The sequence below is a fragment of the Vigna radiata genome, chromosome 8 (genome assembly GCF_000741045.1).
Source record: "Vigna radiata var. radiata cultivar VC1973A chromosome 8, Vradiata_ver6, whole genome shotgun sequence".
In the NCBI taxonomy this organism is placed as follows: domain Eukaryota; kingdom Viridiplantae; phylum Streptophyta; class Magnoliopsida; order Fabales; family Fabaceae; genus Vigna; species Vigna radiata.
In genome coordinates this window covers 16,890,124-16,906,308 of record NC_028358.1, presented here as the reverse complement: position 1 = coordinate 16,906,308, position 16,185 = coordinate 16,890,124, and the positions used below count along the sequence as shown (strand labels likewise).

Below are 16,185 nucleotides of genomic sequence, written 5' to 3'. Positions count from 1 at the left end.
ATAATTGCATTTGAAATGTCTTCATTATCAACTTCCTGCACTGCAAGTGTCTCATCATGATCAACTTCTTGCACTCTACGTGTCTCATCATGATCAGACACTGATGAGACACAACACTGAGACGGATCTGATACTGCATTTGAAACTTGCTCCTGCTCAACTTCTAACGTTGTTAATCTCTGGTCATTCTGTTTAGAATTTGATGGTCCCATGTGTAACATACATAATTTGAAACCTCTTCGGACTGGTCTTGTTGTATTGCATTTGATCCAACATCATAAACAAATGTTGGTAGGGAAATATCTGGAATAGCATATAAAACAGTTTCATTTGAGTATGTGATCCACTCTTTACATTGCAATATTAATGTGAGTGTTCTACAACTAAGTAGAACATAAATTGCATCACCAAGTAAAGTAACTGATAGAAATACTTGAAAAACCTTGCATGGGTTCCCCTTAAGATTTGGTATTTTAGTCCATACTTTGTTACATTTTGTACTATTTCAATGATGTTACTTAAAATTTTATAATTATGATAATATATTGTAGTGTAATAGACAAACAGGGTCATATGAATGTGGATACTACGTCATGTTTTGGATGATGACCACTATTCATGCACATTACACTAGTGGATGGAACACGGTAATATTTAGGTTTGAATTTTATTTTCTCTATAGTTTAGATTTCATATAAACTAATTGAAATCATTGTGTTTTATGCAGAGATTCAATGTGACTGCCCCAATTCTAGAGAAGACACTTAAACTCGTGAGGAAAGCACTGACTAAATATGTAATTCAAGTATATAATAGTTTGTAGTAGATATTTGGATATAGTAAATTATAAGTTTATGTTTCTAAGTTGATTTATGCTTTTGTACATTATTATTAGTTTAACTTTGTACATTAGATTGATTTATGTTTCAAAGTTGATTTATGATTACATTAAATGTATTTATGTTTTAATATAATTTTCATTCAAAATATACGCTTATGGATTATTTTGGACTGTTATGGCTGTAAAATTATATGCATGTCTATTTTTGCAATTAGGAATGTTGCAGAAACAGACTTGTTTTTAAAAAAACAAGGGAATATGCCTCGATTGTGGCCATAACCGAGGAAAAAAAAAACCCTACGGCATCGGTTCAGGTCATAACCGAGGCATAAAGGCTAACGAAAAAAGAAAACAAAAGGACCCTATTGCCTTGGTGCAGGTCGCAACCTAGGCAGTAGAGGTGAACATACTGCCTCGGTTCAGAGGGAACCGAGACATAAAGTCCTGCAAAAAAATTAAGATCAAAACACATACTACTTCGGTTGACTTTGAGCCGAGGCGAAATCGTCCAACTTTTTGCCTCGGTTCATAACCGAGGCATAAAAGTCTAGACTTTTTGCCTCGTTTGTATATGTCTCAATTCAAGAAACGCTGCCAATGAGCAAAAAAAACCGTTGTCGTCTCCCCTTACTGCACTAGTGTTACTCTACATATGCCACGTAATCTAACATAATGGCCACATTTTAAAAATATTCCACGTCAAGCTGACAGCTCATCAGAAAGTTAACCCGTTAACCCAATTTAACAGCAGGAGCCAATTGCTTCAATTTTTTACTTTTAGGGACCCAATTGGAGAAAACCCAACAGAAATAGGAACTTCGGAAGTGGTTTAACCTAATTTCAATGAAGTATAGTTTGATGGTGAAAACTTACTTTTAACGAGAAATACACATAAATGATGTAAGAGACGTGATAACTTATCCAACATGTGAGGAAAATGGGTGAGAAACATTTAAATGATAAGAGACGGAGAATCATAGGCTAAATCAAGATACATTATTTTGCAGGAACTGAATTTTTCAAGGTGCTTTTCTAAAAATTACAGAATATCAGTCATGAAATTAAAAGTTGTATTCAACATATAGTCCAAAAAAAATGTAAATGTACTAAGTTTGAATCACGAATTGAAAATGTGAGTCTGAGAATCCCTGCTCTATAATTTTAATGTTTCACATTATAACAGAAATAAATAGAAAATATGAAACTGGTAGCTTGCAAATTTCTTCAACTCCACACAACAAAGGGAGCAATTGAAAGTTGGAATGTAGTAACAGTACAACAAAGGGAGCAATTAAAAGTTGGAAGGTAGTAACAGTACAACAAAGAGAACAATTAAAATTTAGAAGGTAGTAACACAACACGGAAGTTTTATTCTGTCATTTGTTTCTTTTATTTTGAGAAAGGGTTAGGAAAGGCCTTAGCTTTTGGATCTCATTTCTGTTCCCTATATTGTTTGAGAATAGCATAGCATGTAACCACAGTCTTTGGCTTTAGAAGACCGAAATCATATAGTTTTATCATAAACAATCTCCATGACCTGCCAAATCATTCATTTCATAATTATTTGCAGATCTTTAGACATCCAAATGATACAAGACCATATTCCATGCCTTTTGGCTAAGCCAAGCCACAAAAAGTGTCAAAATGGAATAATATATATTATATGGAAATCAAAATATGAAGACAAAAATTATTTAGGAATCTCCATTTCCACAAAAATAGAGATTATTTTGAAAGATATACAAAAAAGGCTTACAAAATTATTTAAACTGCAGAAATAAGTATTTAAGCTTTCTATAATCCCTTTGTTGTGTATTACCTCCTTAAGTATTGTGATGAAGATATATTTTTGCTTTGAGTTTTTACCTCAATTATAAAGTCAAATTTTGGTGGGGTGTTGAAAACTCATAAAATTTAGGTTTGGTTAATGTTCTAGATATCCACTTTGAAATAGATTTGGTTTGACTCCTTATGTTGACTCATTATTTTCCTTCTTTTTTTTTTCTCTCTTATGATTGCTCTTGTGATAATAGATGTTGACTGAAATTTTGAGAATTTGAATGCTAACATTTTATAGTAATGTCTGATAAGATTTGATAACAATATTAAAAAAACAATAGAAAACATCCCTATGAAAAAATTGAGGGAAATTATCCTGTCACATACAAAGAAGCTAAAATGTCGTACCTGTAATAAAATGAGACAATTCCTGGTGACCTGAACCATGCAAGCAATTCCATGTTAAAATGTACACCAAATTTGTTTACCAGAAATTACAACAAAGTTCATTCACTACTTCTACCACCAAAATAAATAAATAAGAATTTAATACTTTTATAGACATTTTGTATAATGAAATTTACCAAGTGAAATGAGATAACGAAGAAGACCAAGATGACTTTTCTCTCCTCTCGTGTCTCCTGCCAGAAGCTGCTTCCATAATTGCTCCAAATTCTTCAAAACCAGTCGAGATTTCAAGTTTCTTTGGTATGCCCTTTCAAAATCATAATAAAAACCATCAATTCAACTTCTCTTTTAAAGAAATTCAGTTTTTATCTGTGTCAAATTTTGTTCCAACAATCCTCTACCTCTACCTCTGTATCATTGGAATCTTTAATCGAGATAGCACTGGTTGTTCTTCCACTACAAGAAAAATGCAATTTATCTACGGATTTTTATATACGGATTTTTATCCGTACATAACATAAATATTATATACGGATTTTATGTACGGATTTTTGAAAATGATTTATATACGGATTTTATATATGGATTTTTACCTACCGATTTTTCCGTATATAAAATCTGTACGTAATCAAAAGAAAAGTTAACTACCAATATTATATACGGATTTTCAAAATTAATTATTAAAAAATAAAAATAATATTTTGTTTTCCTATTTCCCTCCTTTGCTTACCCTAAATTTTTTCATCTATAACGCTCTTGGTCATTCCCTCTCGCCATGCTCCTCCTCAAATCCTTCTCTCTTACATGCACTCACCTCAATCACTTCTCTGGCTCTCACTCGTCTCTCTCGCACTCACTCCCTGTGCCTTTCGTTTACTCTCACATTCACTACGTTTCACCACTGCCGATTCTCTAATCTTATTCTTCGTACTCAGCTCAGTACTTTGTTCTTTGCAGGTTGAAATTCCCTTTCTGATTGGTTTTATCCATCTTCAAAACCCTAGTTTGGTTTCTTCCAACTCCAATAGAGCTTCACTTCTCGAAGGATGAAGGACGTCATGCTTTCCAAGGGGAAACCCTTGATCTTGGAGAAGGTTAGGGTTTGAGTGTAGAGCATGGCCAGAGGTAGTCCTATTAAGGACGAACTGGAAAACAAGAAGCCGACGCCGTGTCCCTCGCCATCACCGGCGCGACCGACATTGCCTCTGTCATCGTCGACGTCCACCACAGCTGCGCCAAAGAATGAAACTGTGCCGAAGAATGAAGAAGGGAGTTCAAAGTATTAGTATGACTGAGGTTCAATTTTAGGACGAAGGACTTGTGTGAGATATTAATGGATGAGAATAGATGGAAGGGTTTCACGCAGAACAATGTGAGGATTAGGAAAAAGGTTGGTGGTGAGTTTAACATTTACACTTTCTGCTTCCTGTAAAAGAATTATCATTATTTCAACTTATCGTGTCATTTTCTAGCACGATAGTTGCTTGAACATAACACAGTACTAGTTCCTTTCGTATTTGGTCTAAAGTTATGAATTCTAATAGTCTGAAGATGATTTGACAGAGATTGAGAAAGAAGAAATTGATCGGGCAATAGCACTCTCTCTTTCAAAGGCAGATCCGAAAGGGAAAAAAGTTATTGGTGAGATTTATGCTTTTGCTTTTTTATGTATCTTTTTATTAAAATCAAGAATTCAGTGTGCCAGGTTACCTAAAATGTATATTCTAAACATAATGCATATCGATTTATTAAGTTCTTGTGTAACAATCTAAGTGTCTTGGTGTCAGTGATCAAGTATCTCGATTAAAATGTAATTCTTATCTATGCCATAATTATCAAGATTTTTTGATTCTGATGCTTGGTTGAAAAAGAACTGAACATATTTTTCATATGGTTAGAGTCATTAAAAGAATTTGAAATTTCATTTGGTAAACTTGTGTTTGGAAATGGATTCCCGATTTTTTTTTCCTGCTAAATGCCTCATGTTTTTGCCTCTCAAAACCAGAGGATGACTCTGAATTTGAAGATGATGAACTGTGTCCACTTGATGATGAGGAAGAGAAACGTATTGGGGAAGTTCAGCAAGATGAAGATGACCATCATGCTCAAATTCAAGATGAAGACCAAAATCTTAATGAATTTCCACTTGAGGAAGATGAACAATTGGCCAGGGCAATTCAAGAAAGTTTGAGCATTAGTTCTCCTCCTCGATCTGACACTGATTCTTTATTTCAAACTTTTGCAAACTTATTCCCACCTGTATACAGGTACCTGTGGAAAAAAATGATATCTTTTATCTGTAGTTAGAGCCCAATTTCAAATACCACATGGAAATTGCCAAACTTCACTGATTGTGGTAAACAGAGGGGGACAAATTATTGTCCTCATTAGTAAAATTGCTTTAATGGAACTCATGCTTGCAAACTTTCAATCACTGATTATGAGCTTAGATTCTTGGGTTGATTAGAATTTTTTTTTTGTTAATATAGTTGTAAATAATGTTTACATCCATATCCATTTACAGTTTTCAATGTCTGGAAATGGACGTTATCATAAATCCTGCTATAAGGAGTTACATCATTCGAAATGTGATGGTAGTGAGTCTTTTCTTACAAATTTGTAGTCAATTCATTATGCTGGTATTTGATTAATGGTTTCAATAAAATTTGATTGGCGTACAAATTTTACTATATCATGTAATGTGAACAAGTTTCTGAAAGCTCCAAAGGCCAATGGGACTGAGATCCAGGCTTATTCTTCCATAGGAAACCTGGTTCAAAATGGGTGGACATCATCAAATGTTGCAAGCTTGGGAAGTTTTGCCTATAATTCTTCTAATTGCAGTAAAGAACTGTCACTAAGTCTTTCAAGATCTCCTCCAACTACTGGTTAGGGCTCAGATATGAGCTGCTCCAACGCATCTCGCAGCATGAATGGAACAAGTTCAGGCTTGGAGCAACCTTCCTGCAGCAGCAAGGAACTGTGTATGAGATTAGGTTCCAACAAACATGTCCAGTTTTCACCAGCAGTATTGGGGTCCAGATATCTTTCTGGAGTTCAAGAGATATTTGCTCAAATTGCCACATACTCATTTGAAAATGTAGAGCTGATGAATTACCCAGCTTCTGGTGTTAGAGCGGGAGGAAATAAGTCAGCTTCAGCTTTCACACCAAAGAGAAGGGTAGGGAGTAATCAGAATGAAAATTCCATGTATGGACCACATGCAGAAGAATCTCCATCGGAAAGACATGCAGCTGATTCAAACAAATCCCAACTTCTCATGCTTCTACAACTGGTAAAATGCTACCTCTTTCACTCATCAGTAGCACATAACTTATTGTCTTGATTTAATTATATGTTCAATTCTACGCGCTTGGATTTGATGAGTGCATATCTTTGCTATATATATGTTCAGCCTGGATTTGATGAGAGGTTTGATAGATCAATCCAACTATATTTGCTTTGACTTTTAATTTCAAAATTACAATTTTTTTTATTATTATTATCATTTGGGTTGCTTTACCACACAATTTAAGATTTTAATTTTTCATACAATTAAATACATTTTTCTCTTTTTTAACTTTTAATAAAATTTGAAATTGGTTTATTATTTTTAATTCTTTTAATCAAAGTTTTTTATTTTTATTTGATGTTTCAATTGCTTCTCATAATAGCATTAGAATTTTTTATACGGTTTAATACATGTATGCTTTAACAATAACTAAAAATATATATTTAAAAAATCAAATAAATTTAATAATATTTTAGTAAAAAAACTAAATTCACATAATTTTAAAATTTTGAGAAATTAGTATCAAAATCATGTTTAACCTTTCTTAATGTTCAATTCATATGGCCATCTACCAGCACACTACCACAAGAACAAAATTAATTACAAATAGCAGAAAGTAGAAATCCAAATAGCAACAAGTTCAAACATTCAACATAGAATATATGCATTTTAATTGATGTTAATGATGTTCAGAATAAACCTAAGAAAAGTAAACGACTTGAATCAAAATAAGAACAACTTACCGATGTTTCTTAACAAATGAGTTCCACATAGTTACGAACCGCTTTTGATTCTCAGAAAGACCAAGAAGCTCAAGTTTCTACATATCAATTTTCTCAATTAATGATTCCTCAAAACATAACTGATTTAGTTGTTTAGAGATAAAGAAGATGAAATTGCAGAAATTGAAAACAGAAAATGACTTGTTTAATTGTACATACTCTTCTATCTTCAATCACCCGAGCGCCCTCATTAACTTCATCCTCACTGTCTTCATCCTTTACAACTTCTTCAAGATTCATAGCCTTTGTGTCCCAAAAAAATAGGCATAAATCAATAAAAATAAGCATAAATCTATAGAAAAAAATAGTACAAAAACTATAAAAAAATGTCATTATTCATCACCTGGTATGTGTGAGAATGATAAAACGTTCGCTTCTTCCACCGTGCAAGCCTGAAATATTTTGAAAAATAATGTTGTCAAAACATATATCCATTATGATATTTGTTCCTTACATCAAGATTATAGTAGAACATGATAAATGACAACTTTTTTTTAAGCATTATGTAAATTAAAAACTATGGTTCAATTTTTCTTATATACAACTGTCTTTTATAATATGATAATAGTAATGCTTGATTTAGTTAATAACATTTTAACAAGTAATTACACTATCATTACTTCCGTATAAATTCCAAAAAAATCATACTTACATATCTGGGTCATAGCGTTCACTTAGTAACTTCTCTTTCTCCTTAGCTTGTTGCACTGAACTTGTACCTTCATTTATGGGTACATATGGAACAAAATCTAGACTAGGATGTAAAATTATTGCATTTGAAACCTCATCTTGTTGCACAGTATCCTGTTGCACAGCATTTGCCCCATTATCATGCTCGAAAACTATAGAGACATGATCTTCATTAGTATGCAAAATAGTTGCATTTGAAACATCGTCTTCTAGCACAAGTGCCCCATTATAATGGTTAGAAATTGCAAGGACACAATCTTCACTAGTATACACATCAATTGCATTTGAAATCTCTTCATTATCAACTTCCTGCACTCCAAGTGTCTCATCATGATCAACTTCTTGCACTCTACGTGTCTCATCATGATCAGACACTGATGAGACACAACACTGAGACGGATTTGATACTGCATTTGAAACTTGCTCCTGCTCAACTTCTAACGTTGTTAATGTCTGGTCATTCTGTTTAGAATTTGATGGTCCCACATGTAACATACATTATTTGAAACCTCTTCGGACTGGTCTTGTTGTATTGCATTTGATCCAACATCATAAACAAATGTTGGTAAGGAAATATCTGGAGTAGCATATAAAACAGTTGCATTTGAGTATGTGATACACTCTTTACATTGCTATATTAATGTGAGTGTTCTACAACTAAGTAGAACATAAATTGCATCACCAAGTAAAGTAACTGATAGAAATACTTGAAAATCTCACATACGTACCCATGTTCTCCATTAGTCGAGCATTCGCAATAAGTTCTACGTCTAGCACCATCGAATTTGTATCATTTCTTTCATGAGATGATGTTTTCAGCAATATGCTCTTTGGTTTTTTAATACTTCATAAACATACTGTTAGTTCACCATTTTACTTCATACCACAAAACTATATGAGGGATCAAAATTAAAATAGCTTACCAATACATAAAAGTATCAACTTTTGGATCAATAAACTGCATCAACTTGGAGGGAAATTAACTAGTCAATTTGAGAATCAAACCCTAAATTCTCATAAAACTTCATATAAAGTATAGATCTGTGCCAACAATTATACAGATTTATAAAAATATAAGGAGAAATTGTTTGAACCTCTTGCCGCCAGTCTTCGTTCTTCACAGATACAGATACAGATGGAAATTCCTCTGCTTCCTACAAAGTTATTCATTCTTGAAACCATGGCTTACTGTAACTTGGTCATAGTAAAACTAGCCTGAATTTTCTAAATTACTTACCGAAAATTCAAACCTAAATATCTGGTGCGATAACCTTAGGTGGAATTTTAAACTCTGAAACAGTAGTTCAGTAATAAAGTTAATAACATATTAATATTATCAATTGAGAAATTTAGGATTTTGAAGCAGTAATCAAAAGTCTTAACCTTATAATTTATACATTGTACCAAACAGATTGCACAAGTGAAATTTTCGAGTGCTGCTATCAAAACTTCTAAGTTAATTAATATAAAATTAATTGTTTTAATGTAATTTAATAATTAGTAATTAATTATTCCAATCAAATCAATGAATCATTATATCATAATTTATAAATATTTGAATATAATCATTAGTTTTGTTTTAATCCGTTAACAATATTTCTAACATAAGCTACTAATATGGAAGAAATCTACTAAATAAGCAAGTAAAAGAGTAAGAATAATATTAAACTTACCTTCGAGCCTGTGCAACATGTTATGGTAATACCTGAAATAATTTTTAGAAAAAAAAAATTATTAAAACAGACATAGCAGAATAATTATCCCTCCTCCTATTGGTAAAAAAAAAAACTAAAATCTTATTGTGGTCTTATATTTTTTATAAAAAATTCAATTAACTATTTTAAAATGATATAAGTCATTTTCATTATATTAATGTTAGATTTTTATTCAAATTTATATATCAAATCAATCTACTTACAAAATAAAATTAATTGAATCAAATAAAATTAAAGATTTAATATAATTTTATATAAAAATTAAAATAAAAAAGGAATTTAACAAAAAAAATGCAAAAACAGAAAAAGAGTAAAGTAGAGAATATATAGTTCCAACTTGTCCTTATGCTAATAAGATCTAGAGTTTAATTTCTGAGGTTTTTCCTTTCTTTAATTACTTGTCAATCTACTATTGACATAATTGATTTATTGGTCTTCCTAGTTCCATTATTAAAGATAATAGGCTTGTTATTATTATTTACATTCTTGAGATTATTTAGAATTCTAAGAATTATGAGAAGACAATTTATATTTAATAATATATTAAATGAGAACTTTAGAAATATATTTTAACCCAAAGATATGCAAAATAAGTTTGATCATAAAACAAAAGTACATCAACTTAATAATGTTGGTGGAAGGTAGAATGGTCTAATAATATCATTGACATGTCTGCTTTGAAGTTATTTTGATGTTTCATTGATTATAGGATAATTATTTAAAAAAGCAAAAGTTGTATATGTAAATCATTTATCTATATAATAAATTAGACAATTATAATAATAAAATGTGCAAAACTGTTCAGAAAAAAAAACATAATAAATTGTAATAAATATAATTAATTATTTGATAATAATATTAGAAAAAAAAATACTCCTCCCACTGTTAAAATTCTTCAAATAAGTTAAGGTTAATGAAGACGGTAGTTGTGGAGCAGCCAGACAATTGAATCTTCACAATCACAGAGGAAAATACATAATTTGTTTTTGGGAAGTCCGAATGTGTTATATATTAACTTAAATGCAATTATTCTTAACATAGAGATTGCCAGAAAAATAAAGTATTATTAAAATGTAATCTTTAATTCGTTTGAACGTGTACAATGGAAAATAGTTATGGAGACCCCAAAGGGAATTGCCAGAGAGATCTGTCTCAATTCTACGCGCTTGGATGTTTCAGAATTTCCTCCATCCATGAGTTTCTTTATTCCAAGATATTGAATTTCTTTCAGTAAACTTTTTCTCACAACTTTTAGCTTTCAGTAAACAAGAGAGCTTACATAAGTTGTTTTGAATTATGAAAGAGGCCTTGTTTGGATAAATTTCAGCAAAAACACTCATAAGAGAAGTAAATAAGAAGATAGAATGAATTACATAGAGTTATTTATATGATATGATGTGATGGATTTCAGGTATCCTAAAGATGTAGAGAAGCATTCATTGGCAGTAAAAAGTGGGTTGACAAGAAGCCAAGTACCTGTTACTCTGCTGTTAGATACATCCTTTCTACTTTGTTTGAGATGATGTTGTATTTATGGTTGATTTAGCAGGTATCGAATTGGTTTATCAATGCACGTGTTCGATTATGCACAAATTAATTCTACATCAAATAATACATCTCGTGTAATTCACAATATAGTTCAAATTTTAAGTTAAACATAATCTCTTAATAAAATATACCATAGGTGACAAAGTCCTGGTTAATACATAAAAATAAATGTTAGTTCATAATAATCTCATGAAAAAAGAGGTTTTTTTTATTCCTTTTGCTTTTTTAATTTCAATCTAATTACCACAATGTTGCATTGGATTGGTTGATGAACACTCTTAGAATAGATGATCTATATCGGTATTATAGAACTTTGAGTTTTTTAAGTACTTTGTGATCTCAATTAACTCTCAAAAGCCTTTCTTCATTTTAGCTGTCTAACTTGTATCCTCTGAATGACATTATCAATTTACCCATCTTTCTTGGTGTATTATTATTTATTTGAATGTCTTAACGAATTCTACCTATAATATTTTCATTTTAAAGCTTTGTTGGACTTTTATTATATAAGGAGTAACAAGTATGATATATCTCCAGAGCTTGCTCTGTCATGAAGAAAGGTGCATGCAGGGAACAAAGAGAAGGAAAGGAAAAGTGCAAGAGGTATGAAATTAAACTTTTATTTTTCTGAAAACTTATAATTAAAAAAAGGATTGTTTCCATTAGGCTATGTTATTGTTTAACATGCAATATTGATTTTATTTAATATAGGCTGAGTCAATAATAAGTAACATATAAATATTTATAGTTTTATAATGATGAGGTGTACTATTTTCATTTTCTATTCATTGATTAGCCACTAATAAAACGTAGGTTGTAGCATTTGTTCTAATCCCAGTTTTACTTCTTTATGGGAACTATGTAAAAGTTGCCCATTTTAGGGTGATGAAGCATAGCAATTACAAATATTTATGCCTTAAATATTTTATTTTATCTACCAAATCTATTTGAAATATTATACATTAAGACAAATAGATCTATTTGAAATATTATTTAACTAGTTTTGTTTCAAATGACCATTAATCCAAATCTACTATAGATATGTCATTTCTTATCCCTCTCTGTTTTCAGATTCCATCAAGCTTGAAGAAGGTCTTCCACTCAATTTTTTGTGCAGCATTTGCAGAGCTAACAACAATTGTTTTAGAGTTTCTTTTTCAGTACAGCTTGATTCTATTTTAGGTGTAAATTATAGTTTAGTTAATATTCAACTCTATATTGTACAGGGGACAGTTTGTTTTGAACTCTATTTACAGAGTCTTTCTATAAAATATTTATGTTTTAATTATTTGTTTTAAGTATAATTATATATTATAAATCCTTACATTTGTTGCAAGTTAAAACTAATTAATAGCAATAACCTTATATAATATTGTATTTGTAAGTTTCTTTGTTTCAGCTTTTTGTATTTTACAAATAAAATTATTATTTTTTCTTTATTGTATGTTACATACGGATTTATTCGTATGTAAAATTTTTTTTATATATAAAAGGATTACATACGGATATTATATACGGATTTATCCGTATATAATTATATACGGATTTATCCGTATATAAGTTATATACGGATTTATCCGTATATAAGTTATATACGGATTTATCCGTATATAAGTTATATACGGATTTATCCGTATATAATTTATATACGGATAAATCCGTATATAATTTACCTACGACAGTTTTATATACGGATTTTTGTCCGTATGTAAGCCGTATGTAACCAAGTGTTATATACGGATTTTGGGCATTATATACGGATTTTGGCCGTATGTAATTGAAGTTTTTCTTGTAGTGTTCGAGTACAATGTTTCAACCAATACTGCAACATGAAAAAAGGTTTGAGTACTATATCTATCACAATTGTAAGCACTAAACAGGAGATGAAAAGCCTGAAATTGGACAAAACCAGTTTTTATGGCAAGCAGATGCAAATGCAATAACATGTCATACCTTCAAATTACAAGAACCAAGTTCAGTGCTAAATTGAATCTCAATTCGATATTGGAAAGGAGAATATGGAGATATATTCAAAATCTCATAAAGAAATTTCAGAGATACTTTCCCATTAACGCATTTCTCTCCACCAAATGCTGTCACACAGAATAAAATTATATGAGCACATATATAAAAATTTTAGTTAAAAAACGGCATTTTCAATAACAAAATCATCATAAGGTGAATGGGAAAAGTAAGTGAATAGTATTCAAGGTTTTAAAAGATGAGCTTTATTTTGAAAAAGCAAAACTTAACAACTGAAGCATGTATCTCACATTCATTAGAAGCCACCTCCGAAGTCAACGTGCTTGCATTGACTGTAGACAATGAAATTGGGTTTTTCGCTGAAAAAAAAAATGGTTATAATAGGAAGTTTAGTGAAAAATGGAGCTACCATCATATGCAAGCTGATGATATAAGCAATGATATGCATACCAGAAACGAGAATGAAGAGAAAATATTTGTCATAATTAGTTTCCACAGCTAACTTTTCGATATGAGGAAGCATAAAGTTTACTCGGACATGAATAATTCCATCCGAATCAATTCCAGTTGGACCTTCAAATGTAAATATTCATCCAACATGATACTTTTCTTACTTTGAAAGTAAAAAAAAAAAAGTATTATAAATGTTAATAGAATAAAGCATTAAACAATAAGAAATTCTTAATGTAACAGAAAATTATTAATAAGAGACACTGTTCCTACCCCTGCGGGTTTCTCGTTTGGATCCAAAAGCCTTCCCAGACAGATACACATAGGAAAAAGAGATTGAATTTCTTCTACTTTCAACGACAGCAGAACTGTCATTAGAATCCTATTTATTTTCAAATGATATACCTTGTTAGCATCAAATAATATAGATATTTTCAAATAATAATTAGTTACATGGTTAAAATTAGATGAAAATTAAGCATTGTTAACTTTTGGAGCAAAATTTTTCTTTGATATGATAATTGGGAGAGCAAAATTTTTTATTTAAAAGGAAAAGTTTCAGGAATAAACTTACCAATTTAAAGGTCAATTCGTTATACTGATTAATTTAAAAACTAATTTAGTTACTAATTAAATTAAATATAAATTAAAATTTAATTTTAATTAAATTTTAATTTCAACAAAAACAAGACACAATTCGAAAATTTAACCTCGAATTTGCAAGAACATAATTGCAAGCAAGACCAATAGAGAAAATCTTAAAACACTGTAAGACCAAGAACCCTAAAATTTCCTAAACCAGAAAAGAAGATAAAAAACTCCAAACTCACTACAAGTTAGGAAAAACCTTAATCGTAGGAACCCTAACCCTAAATCGCAAAAAACAGCAATCCTAAGTTCACAAATTCAAGACTCTCAATCCCGAATAAGAACCCCCAATATTTCGCCACCACCTGCAAAGAAAAACCAAAAAAAACTCAATTCCAAAATCGTGTGCCAAACGCGAGAATTAGATCCTTGTACTGCGAAGTCACCACGAAATGTAGAAGTCTCTTCCCTCTGCAAGATGAATAGAAAAAGTGAAGGGAGAAGAAACCTCCCTCATTACATTGCGAATCAGCACAAAGGGAAGAAGAATAACGAAAAGGGTGTCTTCGCCACCAAAGAGAGTAGGAAAAGAAACTCTTAGTTTTTGAGAGAAATCAACAATTTGACTTTAAAATATCTGCGAATCTTTTTAAGTGGATACCTGCACATATAAGAAGCAGGTTACGAATTAGATTTTCATTTTACGGGTCGACACGTAGACACTATCCGTATCCAAACCAACCCATTATTTTCCCTAGTATTATATATCTTCGTCTAGTTTTATATTAGTTCAAATACTCAAATTTATTTTTATATTCATTTCCATTTTAAATTATTAAAATACTTTTATTTCTTAAGTAATATATATTAATATTTTTATCCTTACTTTGGTAACTTATATATGAGACACACATTTAATTGTTTTATAATTATTTACATTTATTTAATTATTATTTAATACTTTTATTTAATATTTAAATAATTTTATTTTTTTTCTTTCTGTTTGAAGAAAAAAATGTGTATTATCATAATAATGAATATTTTATAATATAATATTTTCTTTGTTGTTATTTTTATTTTTTGTAAAAAATATTTAATTAATAATAAGAGCACACACTCATATAAAGTGAAAATGTAATATTTACTTATTTCAATCTCTTTTTCATGTGTTTGTATAATAATTTCTATGGAAAGATGTAAAAACTGTGTTTAATCGGTCTTAGATAAATTTAATTGGTTTATTTTGCAAAAAAATAAGGAACGGAAAAAAATAAATGGTCTTTGTCCACACCATTCGCTCAAGCAGCATGAAACTCGCCCAACGACTTAAATTAATCCACTTGTCCAAGTGAATGGATTGGCTATCCCAAGTGAGTGACATTATCCAATTCGTCTAGCGAGTGATGCAATTCGCTTAAGTGAATTGACTTTTTTGGGCATTCATTAAAAGGAAAAAACGAAAATGAAGAGAAGTTTAACGAAAGAGGGAAAGTTGTCAAAGCTCAGGGACAAGGTGTGGAGGCACGACAGGTGGCCGCTTGGGGCATGTGGAAACATCCTTTTCTCTTCTTTGGGTCTCCTTTTTCTTCCATCATCCATGTTTGTAAGCTGAAGGTTTTTCATGGAAATGGAGAACCGATAAGAATATATGTAAATTGGTCTCCGAGATTACTTTTATCCTCCAAAAAGTAATAAATACTTGAGTTAGGAGGCCTTAAAAAGGATGGAGACCCAAATGAAGGAAAGAATCAACCAACACATAGTAGTTATGCAACAATGCTTCATGGAAGAACTTCAACAACAATAACAACTACAAAGAGCATATAAAGAAAAGTTTCAATCCATCTAGCGGTTGACAAATTGGCAAGTGTACCAAATCGTACAAGTAATATAAATGGTAAGACTAAGTATCGTTTTCCCAAGAGACTCGTATGGCTTCCTCGTTCGCGTAAATTAAAATAATAAGACTTGAGAAATAAAAATTAATAAATTGGATTTNNGNANAAAAATATTAACATGCAAAATAAAGTTGATTCAATTGACAAACGAAAACAATGGATGAATGGATGTTGTTGGGTACTAACAATTTCATCTATTCCACTCTCTCTT

At 30.8% G+C, this 16,185-nt stretch overlaps 1 protein-coding gene across 2 annotated transcripts; it reads left to right on the top strand.

Annotated features, from left to right (window-relative positions):
- The first annotated feature begins 3,712 nt into the window (after positions 1-3,712).
- Positions 3,713-6,498, top strand: LOC106770298 (protein DA1-related 1-like). Of its 2 annotated transcripts, XM_022785335.1 has the most exons (5): positions 3,713-4,425; positions 4,592-4,669; positions 5,034-5,295; positions 5,553-5,622; positions 5,794-6,498. In XM_022785335.1, exons 1-5 carry the CDS (start codon positions 4,362-4,364, stop codon positions 5,887-5,889), a joined length of 570 nt encoding a protein of 189 aa, XP_022641056.1. In that variant the 5' UTR covers positions 3,713-4,361; the 3' UTR covers positions 5,890-6,498. The 2 variants fall into 2 exon arrangements, with proteins under 2 accessions (XP_022641056.1, XP_022641057.1); XM_022785336.1 differs by lacking the exon at positions 5,553-5,622.
- The last annotated feature ends 9,687 nt before the right edge of the window (positions 6,499-16,185 follow it).